This window comes from Pseudonaja textilis, chromosome 6 (assembly GCF_049901715.1).
Source record: "Pseudonaja textilis isolate UNSWEBS1 chromosome 6, rPseTex1.2, whole genome shotgun sequence".
Lineage (NCBI taxonomy): Eukaryota > Metazoa > Chordata > Lepidosauria > Squamata > Elapidae > Pseudonaja > Pseudonaja textilis.
In genome coordinates, this window is record NC_141995.1 from 32,834,869 (window position 1) to 32,860,274 (window position 25,406).

General features: G+C 34.7%; 1 protein-coding gene across 13 annotated transcripts in view; it reads right to left on the reverse strand.

The window, feature by feature from the left end:
- Nucleotides 1-25,406, reverse strand: part of BLTP1 (bridge-like lipid transfer protein family member 1) — a 140,781-nt gene that overhangs the window by 80,720 nt on the left and 34,655 nt on the right. For 12 of the 13 annotated variants that reach the window (XM_087936180.1, XM_087936187.1, XM_087936186.1 and 9 more), the window contains 18 exons: nucleotides 23,233-23,389; nucleotides 19,885-19,963; nucleotides 19,663-19,754; nucleotides 18,786-18,903; nucleotides 18,516-18,671; nucleotides 17,764-17,861; nucleotides 16,497-16,675; nucleotides 16,293-16,399; nucleotides 14,282-14,487; nucleotides 13,466-13,693; nucleotides 12,070-12,207; nucleotides 11,332-11,508; nucleotides 9,236-9,364; nucleotides 6,776-6,895; nucleotides 5,858-6,138; nucleotides 4,192-4,442; nucleotides 2,782-3,037; nucleotides 1,285-2,128 (listed from right to left, as the gene is read on the reverse strand). In XM_087936180.1, the coding sequence (XP_087792306.1) occupies nucleotides 1,285-2,128; nucleotides 2,782-3,037; nucleotides 4,192-4,442; nucleotides 5,858-6,138; nucleotides 6,776-6,895; nucleotides 9,236-9,364; nucleotides 11,332-11,508; nucleotides 12,070-12,207; nucleotides 13,466-13,693; nucleotides 14,282-14,487; nucleotides 16,293-16,399; nucleotides 16,497-16,675; nucleotides 17,764-17,861; nucleotides 18,516-18,671; nucleotides 18,786-18,903; nucleotides 19,663-19,754; nucleotides 19,885-19,963; nucleotides 23,233-23,389 (3,616 nt within the window). The remainder of the gene's footprint in view (nucleotides 1-1,284; nucleotides 2,129-2,781; nucleotides 3,038-4,191; nucleotides 4,443-5,857; nucleotides 6,139-6,775; nucleotides 6,896-9,235; nucleotides 9,365-11,331; nucleotides 11,509-12,069; nucleotides 12,208-13,465; nucleotides 13,694-14,281; nucleotides 14,488-16,292; nucleotides 16,400-16,496; nucleotides 16,676-17,763; nucleotides 17,862-18,515; nucleotides 18,672-18,785; nucleotides 18,904-19,662; nucleotides 19,755-19,884; nucleotides 19,964-23,232; nucleotides 23,390-25,406) is intronic. The other variant, XM_087936177.1, reaches the window with a different exon arrangement.

Consider the following 25,406-nt stretch of genomic DNA (forward strand, 5'->3'; position numbering starts at 1 on the left):
AACTGTATCAGTTGAGACTAAGCTTCCATGCTCAATTCAAAGTACAGGTCATGATACAGAAGAAAGAAAGATCAGTCCAAGCCTTGCCAGAATTGACTCTATCTATCTATCTATCTGATCTACTCATGTAGAGAAGGCATGTTAAGAATTCCTTTCCCACAAACAGTGCATGTAAAATAGAAACGATGACTACAGAAAAATTGTGAACAATTCACTCCTACTGGTACATGCCAACCTTCCTCATTTATCATCCGGAAGGAAGCCCCCACTGGCACTTGCATAACATCTGCCCAACAATTTTAACATTGATTCCCAATGGAAAGCCACATGGGTCGCTGAACACCCAGACATAAGAAGGTATATAAATGACCGGACAAAAGAGCTACCAAACCAGCAGTGGGCAATCCTGAACCGGATTTGCAGCTCCCATGGCATCTGCCAAGTCTCTGTGTATAAAGTATAAATGGGGCATGGTATCCTCCCTTCAGTGTGACTGTGGGATCCCACATCAAACTGTAGACATCACATCACATGGTTAGATGGCCTAGACATTGGTATTTGAACATAGATCCTCCTAACATTTATATTTTATTGTGTTTTAATAATCTAGATGAAATTTTATATGTATGTATGTATGTATATTTTCTTAAGTTTTCACAGGTACTTACATGTATGGTATTCAGCTGTGACAGATGAACACAATACAGAAGCCTGATGATGGCAGATGAGATTCTGCCGAAACGTTGCTACAACTTTAAAAGCACAACTATAATGACGTGGGAAAATACCCGAACAAAGCTGAATGCCATACATACATACATACATACATACATACATACATACATAATCTTACACGTGTAAAATCTTACACGGGAAAAGACCCAAACATGCCAAGACCTGCATACCTGTACCTGTGAAAATCTACGAAAACATATATGCCATATGATAGACAGACAGACAGACAGGATGACAGGCTTCTGTAGGATAGCCCCTACTGTTTGAAATGCCTCTCCCTAAAAGTATGAAGCATCCACCCTGTTAATGTGGGTGTTAAAGCAGAGCATTGGACTAGAAGACCCCCATGGTCCCTTCCAACTCTACTATTCTATTGTTTCAAAAACAAATAAACATTTGTGTTACTATAGTAAGCTAATGCCACCAGGTAATCTGAATTAGGACAACTACCATAAGTTATTGAAGTTTTTTTTACTATTGATTTTTTTCCATTTTATTTTTCCACATACATGTAGATAGGTAGATCAACAAATACATTGTGGTTTTTACCTTAAAACTTGGAACAGAAAGCTGCTCAAAATATGAGGAACTTTCTTCACTAGTTGGAGTGTCGAGATCTAATGGCCTATGTAAAGATGATTTGGAGGTCCTTTTGTTTGTTGGATGTTTTACTGACCAATTAATCACTTGGTACTGAGTGAGGTAACTTTGGTAGCAGTTCATTAAAGGCTGCTGGGAAGTGATTTGTTCATTTTCAGGAGCCTTCTCAGTTTCTATGATATATATATGTTCAACAAGATCATCCTCTCCTCCCAAAGCAGACACAAATGAAGCTTGCGAGGGATGCATCTTTATTGGTACAGATTTTGTATCTTGAGTAGTTTCTCCATGACAGGTAGTAGTAAGTGGTCCTTCTACACTGTGATACATTGATCCCCTCCCATAATCAATTTGTTTGGCTTGTTTTCTCTTCTTTTTCCTCCCAGGATAGGTTCCTGGGCCTTCATCACTGCTGATGGGTTCAAAGTCCTCAGCAGCCGAGAAGTAGGCTTCACTATCAGCCATTGACATGCTGGAGTCCATAGAACGATACTGATGAAACGAATTTGAGTCTGCAGAAGGTGTATAAGGAAAAGAACCAAAACTTCTTCTTTGCTTTGGAGAATCTAAGACATTTTCATCACTACGGGAAACATCACCGCTGAACTGTACACCGACTGGAACAGGCTGCTTATCACCATAGAAAGCTGTAGTAAGACTTTTGGTGCTTCCAAGTCGACCAGAACATACTGATTCTTGCCGTTTCAAAGGAGATCTAAGAGGAGATTGTCCAACAGGCTTTTCTTGTAGATTAGGAGATACTGGGCTATTTGCTGATCCTTCTGCTATACTACTAGAAAAAAATATATACAGTGATGCAAACTGCACAGAATTCAATATCAATAACATTTATTCGGGGTTGACATAGAAACTGTGATTGTAGATTTCTTTGAAACACAACGAAAGAAAAAGGTTTTCAGAGTTATTTTAGTCCTAACTGTTGGATATTGGATAACAACTGATGTTGTACATTGAGAAACTTGAAAATAAACATGCACGATAGAAATATTAATATATGTGACTTTCCAAATGTTGGCAAAAGCCCACCTTAGCCACCGTGGTCAGTGATTAGAAATTCAGTTAAATTTAACATCTGAAAAATCACTGGCTCCCCATACTTTCTCTAGAACAGGGATCTCCAATCATGGCAATCTTAAGCATAGCGGATTTCAACTCCCAGAATTCCCCAGCCAGCTTTGCTACTGGGGAACTCTGGGAGTTGAAGCCTGTCAGGCTTAAAGTTGCCAAAGTTGGAGACCTCTGCTCTAAAAGGAAGGAAGGAACATGGTCCCCTGCTTTGTTTTTCCAATCCTCCCAAATCCCAAGCAGCATGCTTTAACAATACAGGTTTTACTCAAATAAAGCAAACAACAAATATTTGAAAAAAGCACATAAACGTGACAATTCCATAGTGGAATAAGATGCTATTGAGAAGTAAATGCTCACCTTTCATGGGCATCTTCTTTTTTTGAACTTGTCAAGAGCGCCTTTTGTCCTAAGTGGTCTTCCATGGCAGAAGGACTTTCCCTGTCACCTGCAAGCAAGGGAAGCGCAGCACTGGAACTACTATTCTCCTCTGAAGATGATGAAGAACTATGAGATCGCAGAGGTACTTGTAAATTTAATTGCTGGGATTTTCTTCCAGATTCTGCACCTACAGGTCGGCATTCCCATTCTTTTGCCTTTACACCATTTTCCTTACCTAAAAACAATTATATATTTTGTGCTAAATTTATGAATATTATAGATACCAATATTTTGTTCTTGTTTTTTTTTTTAAATAAATGAATAAATAGCATATTTTTTAAGAAACACTAAAACATGTGCCAGCCATTAGCAAACCAGCCTGGTTTTTAAAGTGGAATATTTTGTATCATAAAACATACAATGAACAGTTGCAGGAACTGGGCTTAGCTAGTCTAGTCTAGACTGGGTGAAACCAGGTTCAATAGCAGTAACCTTGAGAGGGATCTTGGAGTCTTAGTGGACAACCAGCTAAATATGAGCCAGCAGTGTGTAGCAGCAGCCAAAAAAGCTAATGCAATCCTAAATTGCATTAACAGGGATACAATCAAGATCAAGTGAGGAACTAATACCTCTATAAAGCCTTAGTAAGACCTCACCTAGAATACTACATCCAGTTTTGGTCACCACACTGTAAAAAAGATGTTCAGACTCTAGAAAATGTATAGAGAAGAGCAACCAGGATGATTAGGGGACTGGAGACTAAAATATATGAAGAACGGTTACAGGAACTGGGCATGGCTAGTCTAGTGAAGAGAAGGACCAGGGGAGACATGATAACGGTCTTCCAATATCTGAGGGGCTGCCACAGAGAGGAAGGGGTCAAGCTATTTTCTAAAGCTCCTGTAGGCCAGAGAAGGTATAATGGATGGAAACTGAACAAGAAGAGATTTAACCTGGAAATAAGGAGAAACTTTCTGACAGTGAGAACAATCAATCAATGGAACACCTTGCCCTCGGAAGTTGTGGGAGCGCTGTCACTTGAGACTTTCAAGAAGAGATTGGACTGCCATCTGTCAGAAATGGTATAGGGTCTCCCACTTGGGTGGGGGGATGGACTAGATGATCTACAAGGTCCCTTCCAACTCTGATTATCTGTTATCTGTTAATCATGAATTTTCCTATAACTCTAACTGAGCATTAACATGTTTTAAACAGTATGTGTTTGTGTGAGTAAAAGTTTGTATTCAAGATCACTTTTTGTGCAATACTTCTGTTAAATGCATGATTTCTTTTACTTGAATATTTATATTCAAAATAGTTTGATGTTTAATTAACAGTAAACTTTTACATGTTTACAGATAGACAGACAGACAGATGCAAATCTTTTACCATCTGGAATTTTTGGAAGTTCTTTAGTAATAATCCATTCTCCAGGTTGCAGTAAAGATTGCCCATAAAACATATCTGATTCTGCACTTGCATTTGAAAAAGCAGAGCTACTTGACGGTGTCAATTCTTCAAACTTGAAGAAGTCTAATCCTGACCCGGGGCCACCAAAAAAACGACAGCCACCAAGACAACCACACTTGTTCTTGCTTCTTTTATTCTTTATATTATCATCTGGCCATAAAAACCATAACCTGGTAGAAAAAGAAGAAATACATGAAGTGAAAGTACTGCTAAGAGATTTCTAGGGTAACCATTATTAATGACACCGGGGTGTCAAACTTGCGGCCACGGGCCAGGTGCATCACACGCTGGCCATGCCCACCCTTCGTTTTAGCAAAGGGGGGGGAAATCATGTGATGTCACATGATGACGTGACACCGCATGTTTGACACCCCTGGACTACATTATCTATAACATGCATCCACTCAGATTCCTCACCAATACATAAACCTATATGAAGCAGGAGTTGAGTTGATTTAGAAATAAGGTGGTCCTCACTTAACAATCACAATTGGGCCTGGAATTTTAATCCAGTCATTGCAGTTTTAAGCAGGTCACCATTTGACTTGCCTCAATTTTACAACCATTTTTAAAACAGTCTTAATGTGAGTCATTGTGATTAAGTGAATTATGTGGTCACTAATCAATGAGTGTTTTTTGCCATTTCCTGCTGGAAAAATGGCAAAAAATGTGGCAAGTCACAATGACATGACCATGGAATGTTGCGACCAGTTGTAAATGCAAGCTGGTTGCAAAGCACCCGAACTGTGATCATATGACCACACGTGTGTCTGTGGTAGTCCCAGCTTCAAAGTTCTAAGTAATTTTTTGTGTTTTGTAAATTCAAGTGGTCATCAAGCAATTGGTCAGAAAATTCTTTATACCTCATTTTAAAAATTAATTTTTATTACAAATAACTGGATCAAGCTGACAAATCTTTTCTATCCCATTCTGACCATAACTCTGCATCCTTCAGAAAATACATGGAACTTGGCTCAGATACTGAAAAAGAAGTTAGCTATTTCAAAAATCAAACACAGTTCATTGTGGAAGCACCAGATTAGTCATAAGCTTCCACAATTGTGTAGGACGTAGGGAAATTTCCTATTCTCTTTGCTGCACATTTTTTTGCAATGGTGAAACAAAGGCGAGAAGCGTTTATTACAACAGTGATTTCTATTCATTCAACAATAGAAACAACCCAAATTCTTTAAAACAAATTTACTGAGTTCTTGGGAAATAAATGTTGGAGATACAACATTCTAAATAGATTTTATTTCCCAGAAATAGATTTAGAAGATCTGACCCTACTATAAAATAAATATATAAAATTCTGCCACTGTTAAGTTTTCAACGTCAAAAAATGTCAGATCCTTATAATGAAACTATATTAAAACATTTCTAATAACAACTATTTTTAAAAGAAATTCATACACAGATATCTACAGATACACACATGCATAATAACAAAAATTCTGAAATCAACTGTCTGCATCGAACATTTATAAAACTTACATTTTTGAAGAATCTATCATGAATGTTCATGTTTTCCATTTTTTCATTGACAGATCTTTTCACTAAACTATTTTTTACTTGTTTTTCTTACCTCTTTGTTCTGCTATCATGAATTTCCAGAAAATGTCTCTGTGCTTCATGCTTTGAATGGCGATCTGCTGCTAAAGCAACATCGGCAGTGATAAGGCCAAAATTGATTGATCCTGCTTCTAACCAATATGCCCTCCGTAGTATTGCAGGTTGAAGACTAGTTCGGCAATTATTTGCTTGTTCAATATACTGTTGTATTTGAAAGTCTTGAATGGCAGCACTTATACCTTCACCAACTGTCTGGTTGTGGAGATTGCAACTAGCGATGCGCACAGCACCCATCTAAATATCAAATTCAAGTAAAAGATCAGGAGAAATCCTAGAAGAGTACCAAGTCAAATTACTATAGGATATTTACTCCCCAGTAATAAAAACATGATGTTTCTAAATTTCTTATTTACTAGTACAAGTTGTAATAAAATTGTTAATATAAGATAGTAATTCAAACTGTAAATAGGGTTGACACCTATGAAATCACACTAAACTAATAAATCAAATTATATGTGTGTAATCCACAATTTGTTTTCAAATTATACATAAATGTTAATAATTGTTTATTAAAAAACAATTTTATATCCTATGCCAAAGATCTCTAAAATTAGTTCTATAATAATGTCGACACACAAGAATAACATTCAATATAAAGAATAGATATGCTATAGAAATCCCCTTAAAATTATGCTGAAAATAAATTGTTCTGTTTTAAAACACTGACTTTTTAATATATTTTTATATTCAGGCAAAGAATATCGGAAAGTGTGATTGTGTGATTGCAAAGGGCAAAATTACAAGCAAGATCTGACATAAGCACTATTCATTCAGCCCATCGTAACTTTGAATAGTGGCTGAATGAACGAATGTAATCTGAGGATTACCTGTATATAAAAATGAAGGTGTGAAGTAAGACAAGTGCTACTACCTTTATATTTGTAGCACAACCATGCTCAACAACGTGTACATCTGCACCGTCTACTGCCAGGCGGATCATAGCATATTTTAATTCATCAGATGTTAGACAAGGGCCAGAAATGGAACCCATCTAAAGATTTGGGGGGGAAAGATAGTAGTAAATGTTATCTTTGGCGTGTATTCATCTTACTTCAAATAAAGACAAAGTGATATATTAAGGCAATTGAAGCTAAAAGCAGTATTGTTCTTCTAAGCCAAATAATTACACCAGTAGTATATGAGTATTTCGATATTGTTTAAAGTAAAATAAAAACTTTACTGGCCTGATCACATATTAAGCCTATAGAAGGCACCAACTCAAAATGTCCTTTAGCTGCACTGCATGAAGGTTCTGCAAATATGCGCCAGTCTGACAAAAGTATTTTTTTTTAAATCAGGAACATAAAAATACTACTTCTTCTTTAAAACAAATGCTACTAATCAGTATGCTTCCCTTTAAATGTAAGCACTGTATCTCCTTTCCCACCACTGCAGCCATGTAACAAACCCTTAGAAACCATCTTTATATTTAAAAACAGGTCACAATTCTCTGAGCTCCATTTGTTAAGTGATTTTTTTCTTCTATCCTCCAACCTCAGCTAATCTTTCAAAACAATCAACTGTGCAAAGAAGAATTAGGAACACTGGGAAGGACCCAAAAAGATAGATTTGTTACAGAAAAAGGAACTGGAGAACACTTTTAAAAGAGTATAAATCCATAAAGTTTTGATAAAAGATACAACAGAAATCAGACGACAGATAACAGATAACCAGAGTTGGAAGGGACCTTGTAGGCCATCTAGTCCAACCCCCTGCCCAAGCAGAAGACCCAACACCATCTGACAAATTGCAATCCAATCTCTTCTTGAAAGTCTCAAGTGATGATGCTCCCACAGCTTCCGAGGGCAAGCTGTTCCATTGGTTGATTGTTCTCACTGTCAGAAAGTTTTTCCTTATTTCCAGGTTAAATCTCTCCTTCTTCAGTTTCCATCCATTATTCCTTGTCTGGCCTACAGGAGCTTTAGAAAATAGCCTGACCCCTTCCTCCCTGTGGCTCAAAAATTGGAAGACAGCTATCATGTCTCCCCTGGTCCTTCTCTTTACTAGACTAGCCAAGCCCAGTTCTTGCATGTTATAGCCTCCAGTCCCCTAATCATCCTGGTTGCTCTTCTCTGTACTTTTTCTAGAGTCACAAATCTGTTTGCTGACATAGTTTTTTTTTAAAAGAGCAAATTAAAGTAAATGTTTCAATGAAAGAGATATAGGAGCATATTAAATATTTCCTTAAAATGAAAAAGGAGAGATAAAGACAGGAAATACGTTGCTGTTTACTCTCAGCATTTTAAGCTTTAAATTCAATAGTGATAACACTTTTAAAAATATATAATTTTAATTGTACATAATTAATATTTAAAGTGTAATTAAAATTTCAATTATGATATATTATTAAACCAGAAGACAGATAAATAAAATAATAAAATGATAAAGTAAAATAAAATATAAAATAAAATAGGTGGTTCCAGAACAGGTCATTTCTGGTCCCAGAGACCATTTCAGAAGAAAAATTTTCTTCCACAAATCCGGGGGGAGGGTGTGTGCAGATGGTTTCGGATACAACCCAAATCCCAGGTATGTGGAGATGAATTTTGGTTTGCTCACCCATTGCTTGCATGGTCTGGTTCCTAACAGCCCACAAACCAGTTCATGGCCTGCAGGTTTTTAGACCAACATGACAGTTTTTAAATTTAATTGGTATTTGTTTCACTTCAAGAGTTTTTTATCCACATAATTGCAAATATGCCCTATTAAGCACTCACAAACATAGATTTGAGAGACTTAAATTTCATAAAAGATCAGAAAACAAGCCATGATTTTTTGTGCCCAATTTTGGAAGTCCACAGTTTAGTTACATGGATTAGGGGCAAACCCTTAAATAGGGAAAAGAAAATATAAAATGCTAGAAATATTATAGCAAATATAGAAGTTATTGTTTCTGCAATGCTTTTGAAGGATTAATGAAATGACAATTTCATTAATCTTTCAAAAGCATTGCAACAATAAAATTATTTACATATTTATTTATTCAACATATTTTTATGCTGCTACAAGCAAAGTAATTCTCAATGGCTCACATAGTAACAAGATATAAAAATACAAACACAAAAGTACAATGGTACTATAATACAACTATAGTACAATGTTCTAAACTGTCAGATAAAAACTTGTCTACACTAATAACAGAAGTCAAGGTTAAAATATCTGGTCCCTTATCATAAATTTAAATATTATGAATCTTTTATAATTACAGCATATGCTTCTACAACAAATGGAACTGTAAAAGCAGAATGCCTTGCTAATTGTATATTTATAAGGTATATCCTCATTAAACCACTGTTCCGAAAGCCAGATTATATAGTTTGCAAGCTGTTACCTTCGCTTCACAAATACGACGATCAATTCCATGTTGACATATAATGACAGATTTTGGTCTTTCCAGTTGAAACTCACGACATGCCACATGAAACACAAATGTTTGTCCCCATTCAAACAGACATGCAATCTGCAAATAAATAAGGACTATTGACTACACAGAAATCAAATATACTCAGAGGAATATGGATCTTTGAAAAGATCACAGTTCTTGGTTTTTGCAACTAATTCCACTAAACTAAATCCTATATTTTATAACAAGTACAGTGAGCTATATATTTCGACAGCAAAAGGAGTACTTTGGAAATTAGAAACAGAGGAACCTCCATTAAATTGCAAAAATATAAAGGAAACTTGATGATTAAGACATTACATGAAGCTAACATTTCACAAGATGAAAATCTACTTATTGTATGTGCAATCAATACTTTAATTCTATTGTTTTTAGAACTCTGAAAAGAGAGTGGATGCATTTTCAATCTTTACATTACGCAAATGAAAAAGAATAGAAAATATGGATAGTGGAGAATTAATATTTCTAAAGTGGAGAATACATGTTCCTCTTCCCCCTCTCCCTTAGCTTTTAGGAAATGCCTTAAAATTTGTCTCTATCAGTTTGGCATACCCTGAAACTGTTGCCTGGAGGTGTCTAATGGAGTAACAGAGAAGCCAGTACTACCTTTCTGCTCCAAACTAGTATTTTAGTTTGCTTTAATCTTTTGTAATTTTAATATGTTCTATATTTATAATTGTTTTTATATCCATGTGTTTTATTATGTTGTAAGCTGCTCAGTCGCCTCAAACCACAATGAGCAGCATATAAGTTTAATAAATAAGTAATAACAAATGGCAAATAGTGTAAATTTAAAAAAGGAAATGGAAGAAAAATAGGTATGAAATTAAAGAAAAGGAAAAGATGACGGTGATTTGATCCTGTAGAGCTGATGGAAGAGAAACAATTGTGTAATTAAAAATGAAAAAGCTAAAAATGTATGCCGCAAAGTATGAATTAGTATCATCTATACTAGACTGTGGAGGCTCCTTATAAAAGATAACTTCTTAAAAGAATGGATCAAACATGAACATGAGAAAGGATGTGAAATCATTTTGAAACCAAATAAAAAGCATTATATGGAATGCTAATGAGAAATATGAAAAGGTTGCCTCATGGAAGGATGAAGTGAGAGAGACTATGGTTGAGAATAAAAAACACATAGAGGAGAATGAATGCTCCAAAAATGTGGATGGGAAAATGAAATTTTCTTTTTCTTTATACTTTACATACAAAGAAAAACATAGAACATAGTAACAAAAAAGGCATAATTAATTAAAGAAATCAGATAATGCAGGGATTTTGGTAGAAATAAAAATATTATTATGGAAATGAGTTAAAAGGTAAAGCAAGGTAAGTACAGAAAACTAAATGGAATTAAAACTAAAAAGTAGCTGTTTTTATTTCTAAAATTGTAGTTTTCTCCTTTGTTTAGGTTGCTAAAAAGTTCCTCATGTTTTCAGGTGCCACTCTGAGGCATTTTCTTCCTCTGAATGCAAACATTACATGGGCCTTGCAATAATAATTAACTAGAATGTTAGAATTTACCAAATATGTTTTATATCTTTAAATGTATCCAGAATATGCAAATTTCTCCTGGAATAAGAGTTGAAACTGGAGTTAAATAATCAAGGTTAGTAATACTTTAAACATATACTGTATTTTACTAATTAATTCAGATTTAAATAGATTCACTTTCAGAAAAATAGTTGCATCTATTTTCCAATTTAGACCAAACAAGTCCTGTGAAAACCAAGACCCTAACCTTGGTGTTATTTGAACCAGTTAATTCTGAATTCTGAAAATATAGATAAGTATTATGAGATTTTAATAGATATTCACAAAAGCATGGTTCTAACTTCTTTTAATCTAAAAATTCCTAGCTGGATTATTGAACTCCTTCAATTTACACAAATATCTAGCATTTGTAAAGAAAACCCATTTTTTTTATTTTAATTAATTTTTCTCTCTGTGTGCTTTAATACATAAAACATATATGTTAAAATAGCAATGTACACATTTTAATCTGAAACTTAGTTACAAACCTGTGGAATTGTAACCTTGGCTGTCAGGCTCCCAGTCTGAATATCAATTAACCAGGCATATTCCAAAGTGTCACTATCCACAGGCAAACCTTCTGCTGAAAACATAGCATGGGCACGTAGCTGCAGACCTGAAAGGCTTACATGACCCTCTCGAAGTACTTCATCCACAGTAGGTCTCTGTTAAGAAAGAAAGCTGATAGGGATTAGTGCTATACAGCTAGTAAACCCTAACGCTTTTGTCAGCTTTATATTATTGTCATTATGTCATTCAATATGCAAAGCAATATTCAAGCGGTTTATAATTACTGTTTTGTTCATCCATGAATCAAGTTGGCAAATCATAAAGTCCTACAAGTCAAATGAAACTATGGCTATATACATTAAAAAGTAAACTCAGGGAACCACCTTTGAGTGTATATGTATAAGATGAACAATAAATGTAATAACTAAAACAGATAAGTAAATTCAGTTCAATGGTGTCATTCCACAGAAAAATCATATTGCTCATGCTAGCACAACATGCAAACTAATCTGTTCTTGACGGTTGAAAGATTTTCTAGAACAACGATGATTTGACTACAAAGGAACATTGGGAGAAAAATCATGGAAATTGGAATTACTGTAATTGGCTCACAGTCTTAAATGGAGCACTTTTCAAGCATGATAAAAATGGTAATTACTTATGTTCACTTTTCCTGGTTATTTAACTAGCTTGGAAAGTATTTTAAGTAATATTACCTGATAACTATCATTCAAGAATATATTCAGTGGTGATAATACAAGTTGCAACATAGTTTCCTTATATCCCTTTTTCATCTCAAAACATAATCTTTCCAGAAAACCAGTAGGACATTCTGGGCCATCACTGCTGCAATGCTAAATACAGAATATTAACATTAGCAATAACCATTTAATTAAATGTCAATAATTCTTAAATTGTTAAATTATGAAATACAAAATTAAAAAGGCAAAAGTCACACTGGAAGATAACAGTTTTTTTCAAAAAGTAACATCACTTAAAGTGGATAATTCTTATTTTATATTGTACTGCTAAGTTGCTCATGAAAATTTTTCTTGAACTGTTCTTACCTAGGAAAACAACAGTTCTGAGACTGAAGAAGAAGTAAGAAAGCATCCTTCCTATATATTACCTTCAAGAATTAAAGGCCTAGTTAATCCCATTCTAACTAGTATTACCGTGCAACTACTTTTACGCAACTTCAGTTATAATAAGAATAAAACTTCATATCATAAGATCAGAACGCAGCTTTTGCCTGGAATTCATTTTACTTCTGCCTCAAGTATGCATGGAAACCAAGAAATTAGTCTTGTCCTGAACCAGGACAAACACTGATTTCATTTTAATTTAATTTTAAATTAAGTCAAATATCAATGTAAATTAAATTAACCTTAAATTAATCATAATTAGTAATTTACCATTTCATTCCACCACAATAAAAATTATAATGTAACAAAATTATTGGAAAGACTATGTACCCAAGACACTTCTGTATCAGAGGGAGGATATTATTAGAAAGGAACCAACAATGATAAGGAATTGTTTATTTGTACATTTAATAATGACAGATGAGATCCTTGCACAATGTATGTAAGAGGCATTGAAGGAAGCTGCCCAAAGGTACATTATGTAGACAGCAAGAATGACAGCTATATATGACGTTCCATAAATAAATTCTATTTAAAAAGCAACACACACCACACCAAATTGAGAACTTCCTAATTTTTATCGATACACTTTTCATGTTCAAGTTGTTACATTTCAAAGCAAGCTATATCTTCTATACAAGGCACCCTGTGATGGTATGTGAAAGGAGGCTTCCAAACATCCACATTTTGATAATGTGATCATGGGGGCACTATAATGACTGTAACTTTGAGGACCTGGTGCAACTACCAGGTTAAGAAAGGTCATTAAGCGAGGGCTATTTGTAATGATTTTTAAGGACCATCATTCAACCACTGCCTATCCACTGCAGAATGAAAACATATCTACCCTTCCACATGTTTTTAAGGATGAAATCTAGCATGTTCATAGGCCAACCATAGGAAATCTGTATTTCTAGTTATGAACACATTTTTTTAAAATCAGGGATAAGGTACTGATAATACTTACTACTGGCAGGCGCCCATGAACTTTGTACACATTAACAAGCACTGTAATATCCCATGGGCGTAAAGTTAGAGGATTAACTTGTTTTAGTGATGTATCACACTCTTTTTTGCCAGCATCCACTCCAACTGCTGTCCACCCAGAACTTGAAGATGTTGACATAGATAGTACAGGGCTTGAAATGACTTCTTCAAAATCAGTGTACATATCATCTTCACCAAAATAATTTTCCTAGTGGGATGAATTAACAATATTTATTGAAATAATATAATATAAATAGGTTATAAGGAAAAATATAACAATATAAAATATAACAATATAACAATATAAAATATAACTATAATAATATAAAATTAATAGGTGTATTGGATATGTTCACCATCTTGAGTTATTAAAAATAATAAAGATGGGATACAAATAAATGAATAATCCTTTACACCTTAGTACAGCTTTCCTATAGCAAGATTTAGAAATATTAATTTTCATTTCTTAATTATAGCCTGTATGATTACCACAAACACTGATAATGTTTTAGAAATTAAGAAGGTTTCTAAATATTTTAAATATTTGGAAAGCTGGGGGCGATGAGTAGAACAAATCAAATATTTCAGCTGTTGGTAAACTAGGAGCTCTCCTTAAAATTGTCCACCCTATGGACAGCAGCTTTAGAAACATTTGATTCTGTTCTCGTGCTAGTTAGAAATGTACAATTACGATTTAACACATTTGAAGGATACCACAAAATGGAAGGCTGGTTGGAGATTTTTTAATAGGACTACAAGGCCCATGTATATTTTACGATTCAGGGACAGATAATACCTTTATGGACAGGAATGCTCTTAAAAGTGGTCCATATAAAGTTATCTGGGAATCTGGGGAAACTTCTAGTTCTACACGAAGTTTGTCAGGTGGAAGTTCAGAGGGGTCAATAGGAAGACGGGAAGAAGCTGAAGGAGATGTTCCTCTATCTGCCATTTTCTGTGATGGTCGCTGGGCAGATAATATGGTTTCTTCCATTTCTGACACTTTATAAATGAAAAAATAAAACAATTAAATGAATATTGGTAATATTTCACCAGTGTACTAGTGAAAATAAATTCTGTTTTTTTTTTAAAAAACAAACAAACTTAACAAATCTGAAGAAAATAAAAGCTATGTAATTTGTTTTATTGTTGGTGTTTTATATTATTTTAAATTATATTTCTCAACTAACCTTAAGATCTAAATGCAAGATTTTCTTTTAAATAATAAATAATTCAAACTGACATGTCCAATAAAAAAGCATAATAGTATTTAAGGCTCTAGATTCCCTAAAGAGTAATAAATTAAGGAAAACTACGATAAGGGTATGTTTTATATGCTTTTTCTTTTCACAATTTTACGCAGGCACAAAATAACTTTATCATGTGGTATATTTAGAAATGAGAAAGAATGAAAAGTTGATCTTATATGTTTGATATTAAAGTCACAAATGTAATGATTTTGAATTTGCTCCTCATATTTTTTTTTTGGTATGATTATCTGCTTTGTTTGATACAATTCTCCAATACTTCTCATGCAATGGCACATAGATGTACTTTACAATGAAACATATTTAAAACTATTTTTATCATATATTTATATTTCTACTTTGCCAACCTGGGTAGGGTAGATATGTTTGGATTGGAAGGGAAACGGTGGCCTTCCAGACATGCATATTGTAGGGGGGAATATCTGATTCAATATAAGTATTAGAAGGCAGGGGAGGTGATGAAGAACAGGGCTGCAGCCATTGCATGCAGGCCCTGAATGGAGTAACAAGATAGCTTTCATTGTTCTCTCTGCCTGAGAACTTAGTTCTGTTTGGCCATGGAGGAGATTAGACACCTGCTTTGGAAAGATGCCCCTTAGATCCTGCATATTTTCTCCTGACCAGCCCTGATTTTAAAGTATCCCAATGCCCCATATGACATTCCAAGTTACATACGGCTGGAGTCTCCACTTTGGTGCACTTATAAAGAGAAGGCATTGGCAGGCAGGTTGACCTACTAGTTTAAGTCATGCTACCTGGAATCCCAGCCAGCTTTTCCCATTTGGCAGGACAGGAGCTATTAATTTGTCTTGGCTAAAAAATGATGCCTTCATGGTGGCAACTGCAAATAAAACTTTGACTACAAAGAGGAGGCTGTGAAGGGCCACAACTTGGCGAGTGGCTACAGAGCCACCTCTTGTCCCACCTAATGTTGGCAGACTGAAGGAGGTGCTCCACTGAATGGCCATCATTCATTCCCCTAACAGCTCAGATGGGCTTCCCAGGGGGTGGATCCTTGGGTGGAAGGATCTATCTTATTTTTGGAACATCACCCCCTTAGAGATCTCTCCATTCTGTGACATAGGAGGAGGTAGGAAAAAAACCCAAGAAATTTCTATAGGCAAATTGTCCCGTGCCTGGATGGTTTTTTTCCCCCAGGGTACAGATTGGATTTATAACAACTGAAGAACATTGCACACATCCTAAATGTGGGCATTGGTCATAAAGTTATTTTTTCAGCATCCTTGTCATTTGAAACGGTTACCGAATGAGGAAATTGGTAAGCAAGGATTATCTGCATTGATCCATAATGAACTAGGTGGTCTATAGTTTTGAATTTAAGCCATTGACTCTGATTTACCTTTATACCAATGAAGATAGAAAGGACAAGTTTTTGTCATAGAGAAAGCTACACAAACTGAAAAGTGTGGCTCTCAATCCAAGTTTCACTGCGTTTGGATTTATTCTACCTTGGTTATTTTTCTTTCAAAATAGCTTATTCTGCATTTTAAAACATTGAATAAAAAGAAACAAACTTACATGATTGAATCAAATGTTCCTTAACCTTCTGGGGATAAATTGGATGCCATACATAATCAATTGTAAGCATAATACTTGGTACTGTCCAGCATTCAACCCAGCCAGCCCTATTCAAAAAGAATGGTCTATGTAGTAATTATTTTATTAATTTACACATTGATTTCTTGTATATTTTGACATTCTAGTAAGAGAAACCAAACTTACTCTTCTTGAGTCATGTTCCTCCATCTGGACTTGTTTAGTTTCTGACCACTCTGACTATCAGCAGGAGCACAAGACTCAGGATTTAATTTATTAAAATGACAATCTTTCACTAACATAAACATGGAGTATTTACTAGGATGGCAATCAGGAAGAAGTAAGTGAACATCAAGACCATCTCCCTGAAAATACAGTATAATGCATATTATAATCTATTATATTTAAAACATACAGAAGCAGACAAAAGTATTGGTGTATCTTATTTCTTTTGCCCAAGGAATCCCAATCTGTCATGAAATAAATTGAAACTGGCAAAAGTAAATGGCACCCACCATTCTTTATTCCATAGAGCAGACTCTTTCCTTTTAATGTATAACTTCATCTATTCTTGTGAATAATAAAACAAATGGAAGGTAACTAATACCTCTTAGAAGTTAAAAGACATTACTGGATTTTAGTTATCTTTCAAGTAGACAATTTATTTTAATTAATATCATTAATTTCTATAATTTCATAATCAGTCGTGACAAATTTGGCATTTTGTTGACATCTAGGAAAATGACAATACATTATAAATTTATATAAGAAAGATAGTTACTCATAACAAAAGAAAAATATTTTCAATTTTTAAATAGAAGGAAGGAGCCATTACAATGCCTTGGGAAAGAATTATCAAGTATTTTCCACAATTGCATAACATACAATAAAATTAAGTAGCCTATTGAAATAATTGAAGTATTTAAAAAACAAATATTTTTAAAATGAATCTACCTTTTCAAAAAAGGACTATACTAGTACTCTATCTGTATAATACAGAATAAACCTAGGGTTCCAAATGTCAACCTCTTATATTTGATTTGAATTTCAAGATTGCAAATGTTACTGGATCTATATATTTAACGGTAAGATTAATGGCACAAATACTGAATTAATATAAATTTTTTTATCATAGTTTATAAAACCACTTTTAAAGACAATGTAAGATGAATGACTGGTGTCAGTTTTTGATGTGAGCTGCCTTATATATCCAGTAACAAAGAAAAATTGAAAAAAGAGAAAATTGATAGCATGTATTCAAAAGTGGGACATGAGCAATTAAACAATGACATCTGAGCCAGAATTTTCTTTGCTCCTGCTAGACATAATTGTTCATGTTCTTAAGGTCCTGCTTGAATATATACTGTCAAATTTCTTTTTTCCAATTTATTTGTTTTTTGTTTTATTATGGAAACAAATGCAATTTATTTTGAAGATAAAGGTACCCACTTACCCTTAAAGAGAATCTAGTACTGCATGTAACTGGAACAAAGTCAAGAAAAGGCAAAGAGAAAACTATGTTTAATGTTTCTCCGCAGGCAGCCACATAAACTAAAAGAGAACAGGAGAAAAACATCAAGTATAAATTTATCATACAAATATTTATTTTTATCAAAATGACATTATAAAGGCAATTTGCTATTCTATAAGCACCATTAAAAGTGTTTCAGTATGCTTCTTAATACACTTAAGTATATTTAACTAAAGTACTTACTAAAATGAGAGCACTAAAATTTCAAAAAAAATATCATGTGTTAGAATACTCATCTGAAAAATTAAGAAAAAATGCGGAAGTCTTGCTGTATTAGTACTGGAATTGAGAAGCAATGGAATGACAAGTAGCTTGGGAGCTTTAGTTTTAAAAAGGAGATTTTTTTTCTATTATTATTTATTTATTTAGTGTAGGGCATCTACAGAGGTCAGACAATCACATATTTTATTTATTTAGCATACAGTATGGCATACAATGTCCCAAAGGTGTTGGTACCAGAAAGTCCAGTTGCCCTTTGCACCATGGGGAGCGAACTACTTCTAAATCTATTAGCTAGTTCCAGATTTAAATGGACCTGGGATAATCTTCAGGTGGTATTTATTTAAATATAGTTCGATCTTTTGGATAATTATAATAATTTAAGCATGTTAAGCAGCTCAAATACCTTTAAGAAGAAATTTAGTATGCATACTTTACAACATAAGAGTTCTCACCATTTTCCTGTTGCTTTGTAGAACAATCGATCCAATTGTGCTGATTTGCAGACCAAATCATTTCAAACTGATGAAACATTACTTTAAAATTCCATGTATAGGGAACAAATGAGTAGATATCAGGAGAACTGTCACTACACCAATCTTCAATCAAGTCTAAAAGGTAAGAGAATATGTTACTTCAGTGTGTGATAGCATATTAATCTTAATATTCTATCATGCTGACAATGGTATAATTGAAAAGAACAAATTATACATGACCCAGAATACCTGTAAAGAAGTTTTTTTGAGCATATATGAAATGATAAGTAGCTTTATATACTTCAACTTCAGTCTGCCAGAGTTGTGGCATGTTCCATGTGCAGGGATAAAAGGCGTTAATGTGAAACTAAAAAATAAAAATAAAAAATAGATACTGTTAACAATGTATAATTCATAGCCAAAAACTGTAACAGCAAAGATAAAACAGAGACCCATATAACTCCTGTTTATTAACCTACAAATCCTTCTGTTAATTACTCGTATACAAAACCATCTAGCTGAAATTGTCAAATACGTTGATAACAAAGAGATTTCCTTTTGTAAGTAACCCATTGAACAATGATTTTATTTTGTAAGGATTGAAACTATTCTGAAGTGACCACATCAAGCTTTTTACTTCCATCCATGAAAGATATGTGACTATTCAGGAAATATTAAATGACTGTAACAGGCAACATGGCATATTTAGTCTCCAAAGATGTAGCTCAATAAAGGCCCCATTGAAATATTTATATGTGAATACTAAACAAAAATCCACAAGCAGAAGAGCCCTCCTGATAGCATTTCCAGTCTACCCTGATGAGATTGCAGGTAAATCTGCAACAGGCTCCTCCTCAGGTATGAGTTACTGAGAGAGAAAAAAACATTTAATTTAGGAACAGTAATTTATATGAGAGTTCCACGTAATCAAGTAACACTATTTATATGCAAGTGCCAAATTTGTGAAATTTCTAATCTTGACTGTGTTTTTTTCTTGTGAATATTATTCAAGAAAATATATCGTTATATATATTGAGGAGATAGCTAAAATCACTTGGACTGGCTGTTGAAATCATTTGAAAACAAATACAACAGAAATTATTCTGAGAGTATACGTATTACTTACAGCTAACATTTCTGCTTCTAAGAGAGTCCGAAACTGCATACTACTGGTAGCATCTATATGTAAAAGTTGTCCTTTAATAGTGGGAGAGTAACCTAGTAAACAGAACAAATATTTGTTTTGGATTATGTTTCTCTTCAAAATGCTAATCAATATGTAAGGGTCACTAATTCAATATAATTTACCACAAAGAATACAAAAAAAATTTTTTTTGCTTCTACTTACCATTTTCAGTGACAGTCATGGGAATATTAACTTCCAAGTAAGAACCTGCTCCAACATTTACATGCACTGCATTAGTTTCCTGCAAACAAATTTCAGAATTAGTTTAATTACTTTTATTAACATGATGTCTTGTTTCAAGCTACTGTATCACCCTCATATGTAAAGATTAAAGACAGCAAATATAGTACAAATTATTAAAAGTAAAAAAAAAAATTGAAACAGAACGGAGAAATATAGTGTGTCCTTTGAATACATAACACAGCTGAACATATCAAAGCTGTAAAATAGAATGAAGAGACAAAAATCTGGAAAAAAAACAACAGTAAACCATTCCATAGTCTTCCATCAAAACTCTCTGTGTGTGTGTGTGTGTGTGTGTGTGTGTGTGTGTGTGTGTGTGTGTGTGTGTATGGCTGTATATATACTGTATATGTATGTATGTATGTATATATTTATAGGTATGTATATACATATACATGTATATTGTATATATACATGTATAGATATGTCTACCCTATTTCCCTGAAAATAAGATCTGGTCTTATAATTTGGGGGGCTCCAAAATAAGCATTAGGGCTTATTTGGGGGGATACACAATTTCAGGGTGATCAGCTTGGCTGGGCGCCCCACCCCGGCATGCACAAAAAAGGCGAGAACACAGGGGCTGGCATTGTCCGGCAGCAGCTGCAGCCCACCAGCCCCTTAGTTGATGCATTCTGGGGCTGCACAGCTCATGCAGTGCAAGTGAGTTGATTACCTGTCCAAGCAGCAGATGGCGGCAGAGGGTGGGGGAAAGCACGCAATCTGGACACACCGCACAAGCTGCAGACAAGCCATAAGATGGTGGGACAGAGTGGGCAGCTGGCCACGGGAGGCTCATCTTCGTGACTCATGGCTTGCCTGCAGCCTGCATTGAGTGTTGGGATTGTCCGCCTTTTTGGGGGGTAAGGCTTATATTAGGAGTATGCTTTTAAAAAACAGGCTAGGGGTTATTTTCGGGAAAACACGGTGTGGGCGTGGGTGTATGTATGTATGTATGTATGTATGCATGTATATGTATATGTATATATGTATGCATGTATATGTGTGTGTGTGTGTGTGTGTGTGTATGTGTATGTGTGTTTGTGTATGTGTGTGTGTACAGTTGTGCTCATAAGTTTACATACCCAGGCAGAATTTATGATTTCTTGGCCATTTTTCAGAGAATATGAATGATAACACAAAAACTTTTCTTTCACTCATGGTTAGTGTATGGCTGGTGCCATTTATTGTCAATCAAGTGAGTTTACTCTTTTTAAATCATAATGACAATTACCCAAATGACCCTGATCAAAAGTTTACATACCCTGGTGATTTTGGCCTGATAACATGCACACAGGTTGGCACAAAGGGGTTTGAATGGCTATTAAAGGTAACCATCCTCACCTATGATCTGTTTGCTTATAATTAGTGTGTGTGTATAAAAGGTCAATGAGTTCTTGGACTCCTGACAGACCCTTGCATCTTTCATCCAGTGCTGCACTGATGTTTCTGGCTTCTGAGTCATGGGGAAAGCAAAAGAACTGTCAAAGGATTTACGGGAAAAGTTAGTTGAACTGTATAAAACAGGAAAGGGATATAAAAAGATATCCAAGGAATTGAGAATGTCAATCAGCAGTGTTCACACACTAATCAAGAAGTGGAAAATGAGGGGTTCTGTTGAAACCAAATTACAGTCAAGTAGACTAACTAAAATTTCAGCCACAACTGCCAGGAAAATTGTTCTGGATGTAAAGAAAAACCCACAAATAACTTTAAATGAAATAGAGGACTCTCTGAAAATATGTGGTGTGGTTGTTTCAAGATGCACAATAAGGAGGCACTGGAAGGAAGATCGGCTGCATGGTCAAGTCACCAGAAGAAAGCCATTACTACGCAAATACCACAAAGTGTCCCTCTTACAATACGCCAAACAGCACAGAGACAAGCCTCAAACCTTCTGACACAAAGGCATTTGGAGTGATGAGACCAAAATTGAGCTTTTTGGCCACAACCATAAACACTATATTTGGAGAAGAGTCAACAAGGCCTATGAAGAAAAGTACACCATTCCTACTGTCAAACACAGAGATGGATTGCTGATGTTTTGGGGATGTGTGAGCTACAAAGGCACAGGAAATTTGGTCAGAATTTATGGCAAGATGAATGCAGTATGTTATCAAAAGATACTGGAGGAAAATTTGCATTCATCTGCCCGGAAGCTGCACATGGGACATACTTGGACATTCCAACATGACAATGATCCTAAACACAACGCTAAATCGACCCGTCATTGGCTACAGCAGAATAAAGTGACGGTTCTGGAGTGGCTATCTCAGTCTCCTGACCTCAATATCATTGAGCCACTCTGGGGAGATCTCAAACGTGCAGTTCATGCAAGACAGCCCAAGAATTTACAGGAACTGGAGGCTTTTTGCCAGGAAGAATGGGCAGCTTTACCATCCGAGAAGATAAAAAGCCTTATCCACACATACCACAAAAGACTTCCAGCTGTCATTGATGTTAAAGGGGGCAATCCACCATATTAAGAACTGGGGTATGTAAACTTTTGATCAGGGTCATTTGGGTAGTTTCTGTTGTCATTATGATTTAAAAAGAGTAAACACAGTTGATTGATAATAGCTTCAGGCAACCACTAACAATGGATGAAAGAAAAGTTTTTGTGCTATCATTCATATTCTCTGAAAAATGGCCAAGAAATCATAAATTCTGCCAGGGTATCTAAACTTGTGTGTGTGTGTGTGTGTGTGTGTGTGTGTGTGTGTGTGTGTGTGTATAAAATCCCAGTCACTATGATCAAACTCAGCTTGAAGGCTTTACGTTCTCCTTAACAAGAAAATTTTTTAAATGAACTGACTCAAGTGAGTCTTCCTATAGTATGACAGATTTCCTCCATTTCAAGAAAAACATTGTTTTCTTAGAATATGGATTAACATTTTGGGGAAACTAGAAAATAGTCATGTCTCTTTATATTTGTGTGTTGGTATATTTGTTTACTTTGATAAGAAGCATTATCTTGGGTGCAGAAAAAAATATCTTGATCAAGAAAAATATACACACATTTATACCATGTACACAAAATTAAAAATACAGATTTGTTGGAAAAAATTCAAAAAACATAATATTCAAATATGAAGGTATGCTTAACTATACTTTTTCCAATAAGGCTTTCTGTATTGTACTATTTTCAATATTTCCAAAAGTAAATTATAAAAATATTATTTATAAAAAACTTAACAGAAAATAATACATGTGTTGCAACAACTAGGGTTAATTTCCCAAGCTTCTAGCTAAGTTATATTTATTTACCCTATTTTTTGTAAAGAGCAAGTCAATAGTAGCATCTGCAATAATATTCATACGTAGCTCAAAAGCGAGGATCTGTCTTAGCTTCCCAGGAACTGGAAGTTCTGTAACTTTCATTACTTGATAATCGGGTGGGAAAAAAAATTTCCACAAACAATCCCTAAAAGAAAAATCCAAAGAATAACAGATAAACTAAAACAAATGTCAATCATTTATGAATATTTTCTGTAGTAAATTTATACAAGAACAACACTGATGGTTCAGATTCTCTACATGCATATAAATTTACCTCAGGATCAAGCTACATTTAAAAAATTTCCCATGAATGAATGAGCCAGGTTTCATGCATCCTCATCAACCACTTAATCTCTATACACTACTAAATTCCTCTTACCGTGTAATCTTAATTGGATGAAATGGTATATTGTAAGGCAATAGTTTCTGAACAAGGTACTTCAAATGGTGCTAACTACAGAATTTCAAAATTTTTCAAAATCCAGGATCCATGCTCCCATGGAATTAAAATTCAGCAATTTTTATAAAACATTTTATGACATTACAAAATGTCATAAAGCATTTCTTGTTGTCAGCTCCTCATGTATGACTATGCTATAGAGTTCAACATGGACTACTTTCAAGGCAGATACAGCTGTGTGAAAAAGTCCTGCACGCTTTCAGTTTTAAGCTGTATTTACATGTTTAATCAACTTTCATTCATAGAAACCATGCAAAATTAGTACTTTGATGAAAATTTCTGTAGTCGGATTGAGATGCATAATTTTTATTAATATAACCAAAGTCTCTCTAAGTTTTTGAGTGGGTTTATCTGCTAAAACAAACACAACTTGCATTTTTGAGAATGTTATGATCCAAGTAGCCAATCAGCAGCAAGCTTTGGCTGACCAATCAAAATGCACAGAGGCTGTGGGAGGGCGGAGCTGGCGTCATGACGATACGGCATGCGATCTCGGTGGTCTGAGATCGCTGCCGATATCTTTGCTCCTGGACAGTCCAATCGGATCTAAACCGTCCCAAAGAGACGGTGAAAGTGAAGAGCGCATCCTGTCGATCCCAGGGCTACCGCAAAGTCCCTGGTAGATCTAGGAAAAGCTCTTTTTGCCAGCGGCAAAGATACAGCCATTAAAGCTGCTGAAGTTGGGACAGCTCCGAAACGAAAGAGAGAGTGTGCCGGTTTGGTGAGAACTTTTCCTTTATTCTAAGATTTGAAAGGACACCCTAAGGAAAAGAAAGAATCTGTAAAAGTTTTGACAGAAGTGATTAAGCGGCGATTTTAAACAGGAAAGTCAAAGTAATATCTTTATTTTTTTTTTCTCATTGCTGGATTTTCTACACATGATCTTATATTTTGAAACTGAACTGCTTTTTTTCTCTTCTTTCATCCATTCTTTTTCTCCTTTTTGATTTTGTAATATTTTAGGCTAGAGGCTCCCTTTTAGTTATTTTTTTAAATATCTTTTTCTTTTTTAAATTAATTCTTATTATATTTTGCTTGGAAAAGGAGGGGGAAAGTTAAAGCAAACGAAACTTTGTAACACTGCCAACTAGAGGCTTGGAAATATTCTATTTCACTTTTGACCAGACAAAGCTGAGAAAGAACTGAGACTTTTTTTCAGGGACATTGCTATTTGATAAGATAGAAGGAAGAGCATGGGAAAGTATTATTGCAGGTACTCTTCCGGGTTTCTATCAACAGCTGGAATCTGGTATGAAAGCTTATAGGAAAAGAAAAGGTGATAAGTCTCTGGAGAAGAGAGTTATAACAAGAGCCTTGGATAATTAAACAAAGTGCAGTGTGCTTTTTATTTTTTCTAAGCTGTGCTACCCCTCCTCATCAGTTTACTTTTTGTAATAGCTATTTGGATTTTTGGCTCTTTGGAACTTGTCTTTTTTTTTCTTGCCTTTGGAAGTTAAATTTCTACACTTGCTTTTTATTTTAAAGGAAAAGCTTTAGTATTAATGATTCCCTTCCTTTTCTTTTTAAGGGAGTAGCTTTTTCTCTCTCTCCCTTCCTGGTATTTTTGTCTTTCCATCTACCTTCCATATTGGGGTTGTTGTTGTTTTTTTGGTTTATCTTTCTAGCCTTTTTTTTTTCTTATGCATCCTTTTATATTTGAGACCTCTTAACTGGATTAAGGTGTTGAAGAACCTGAAGAATT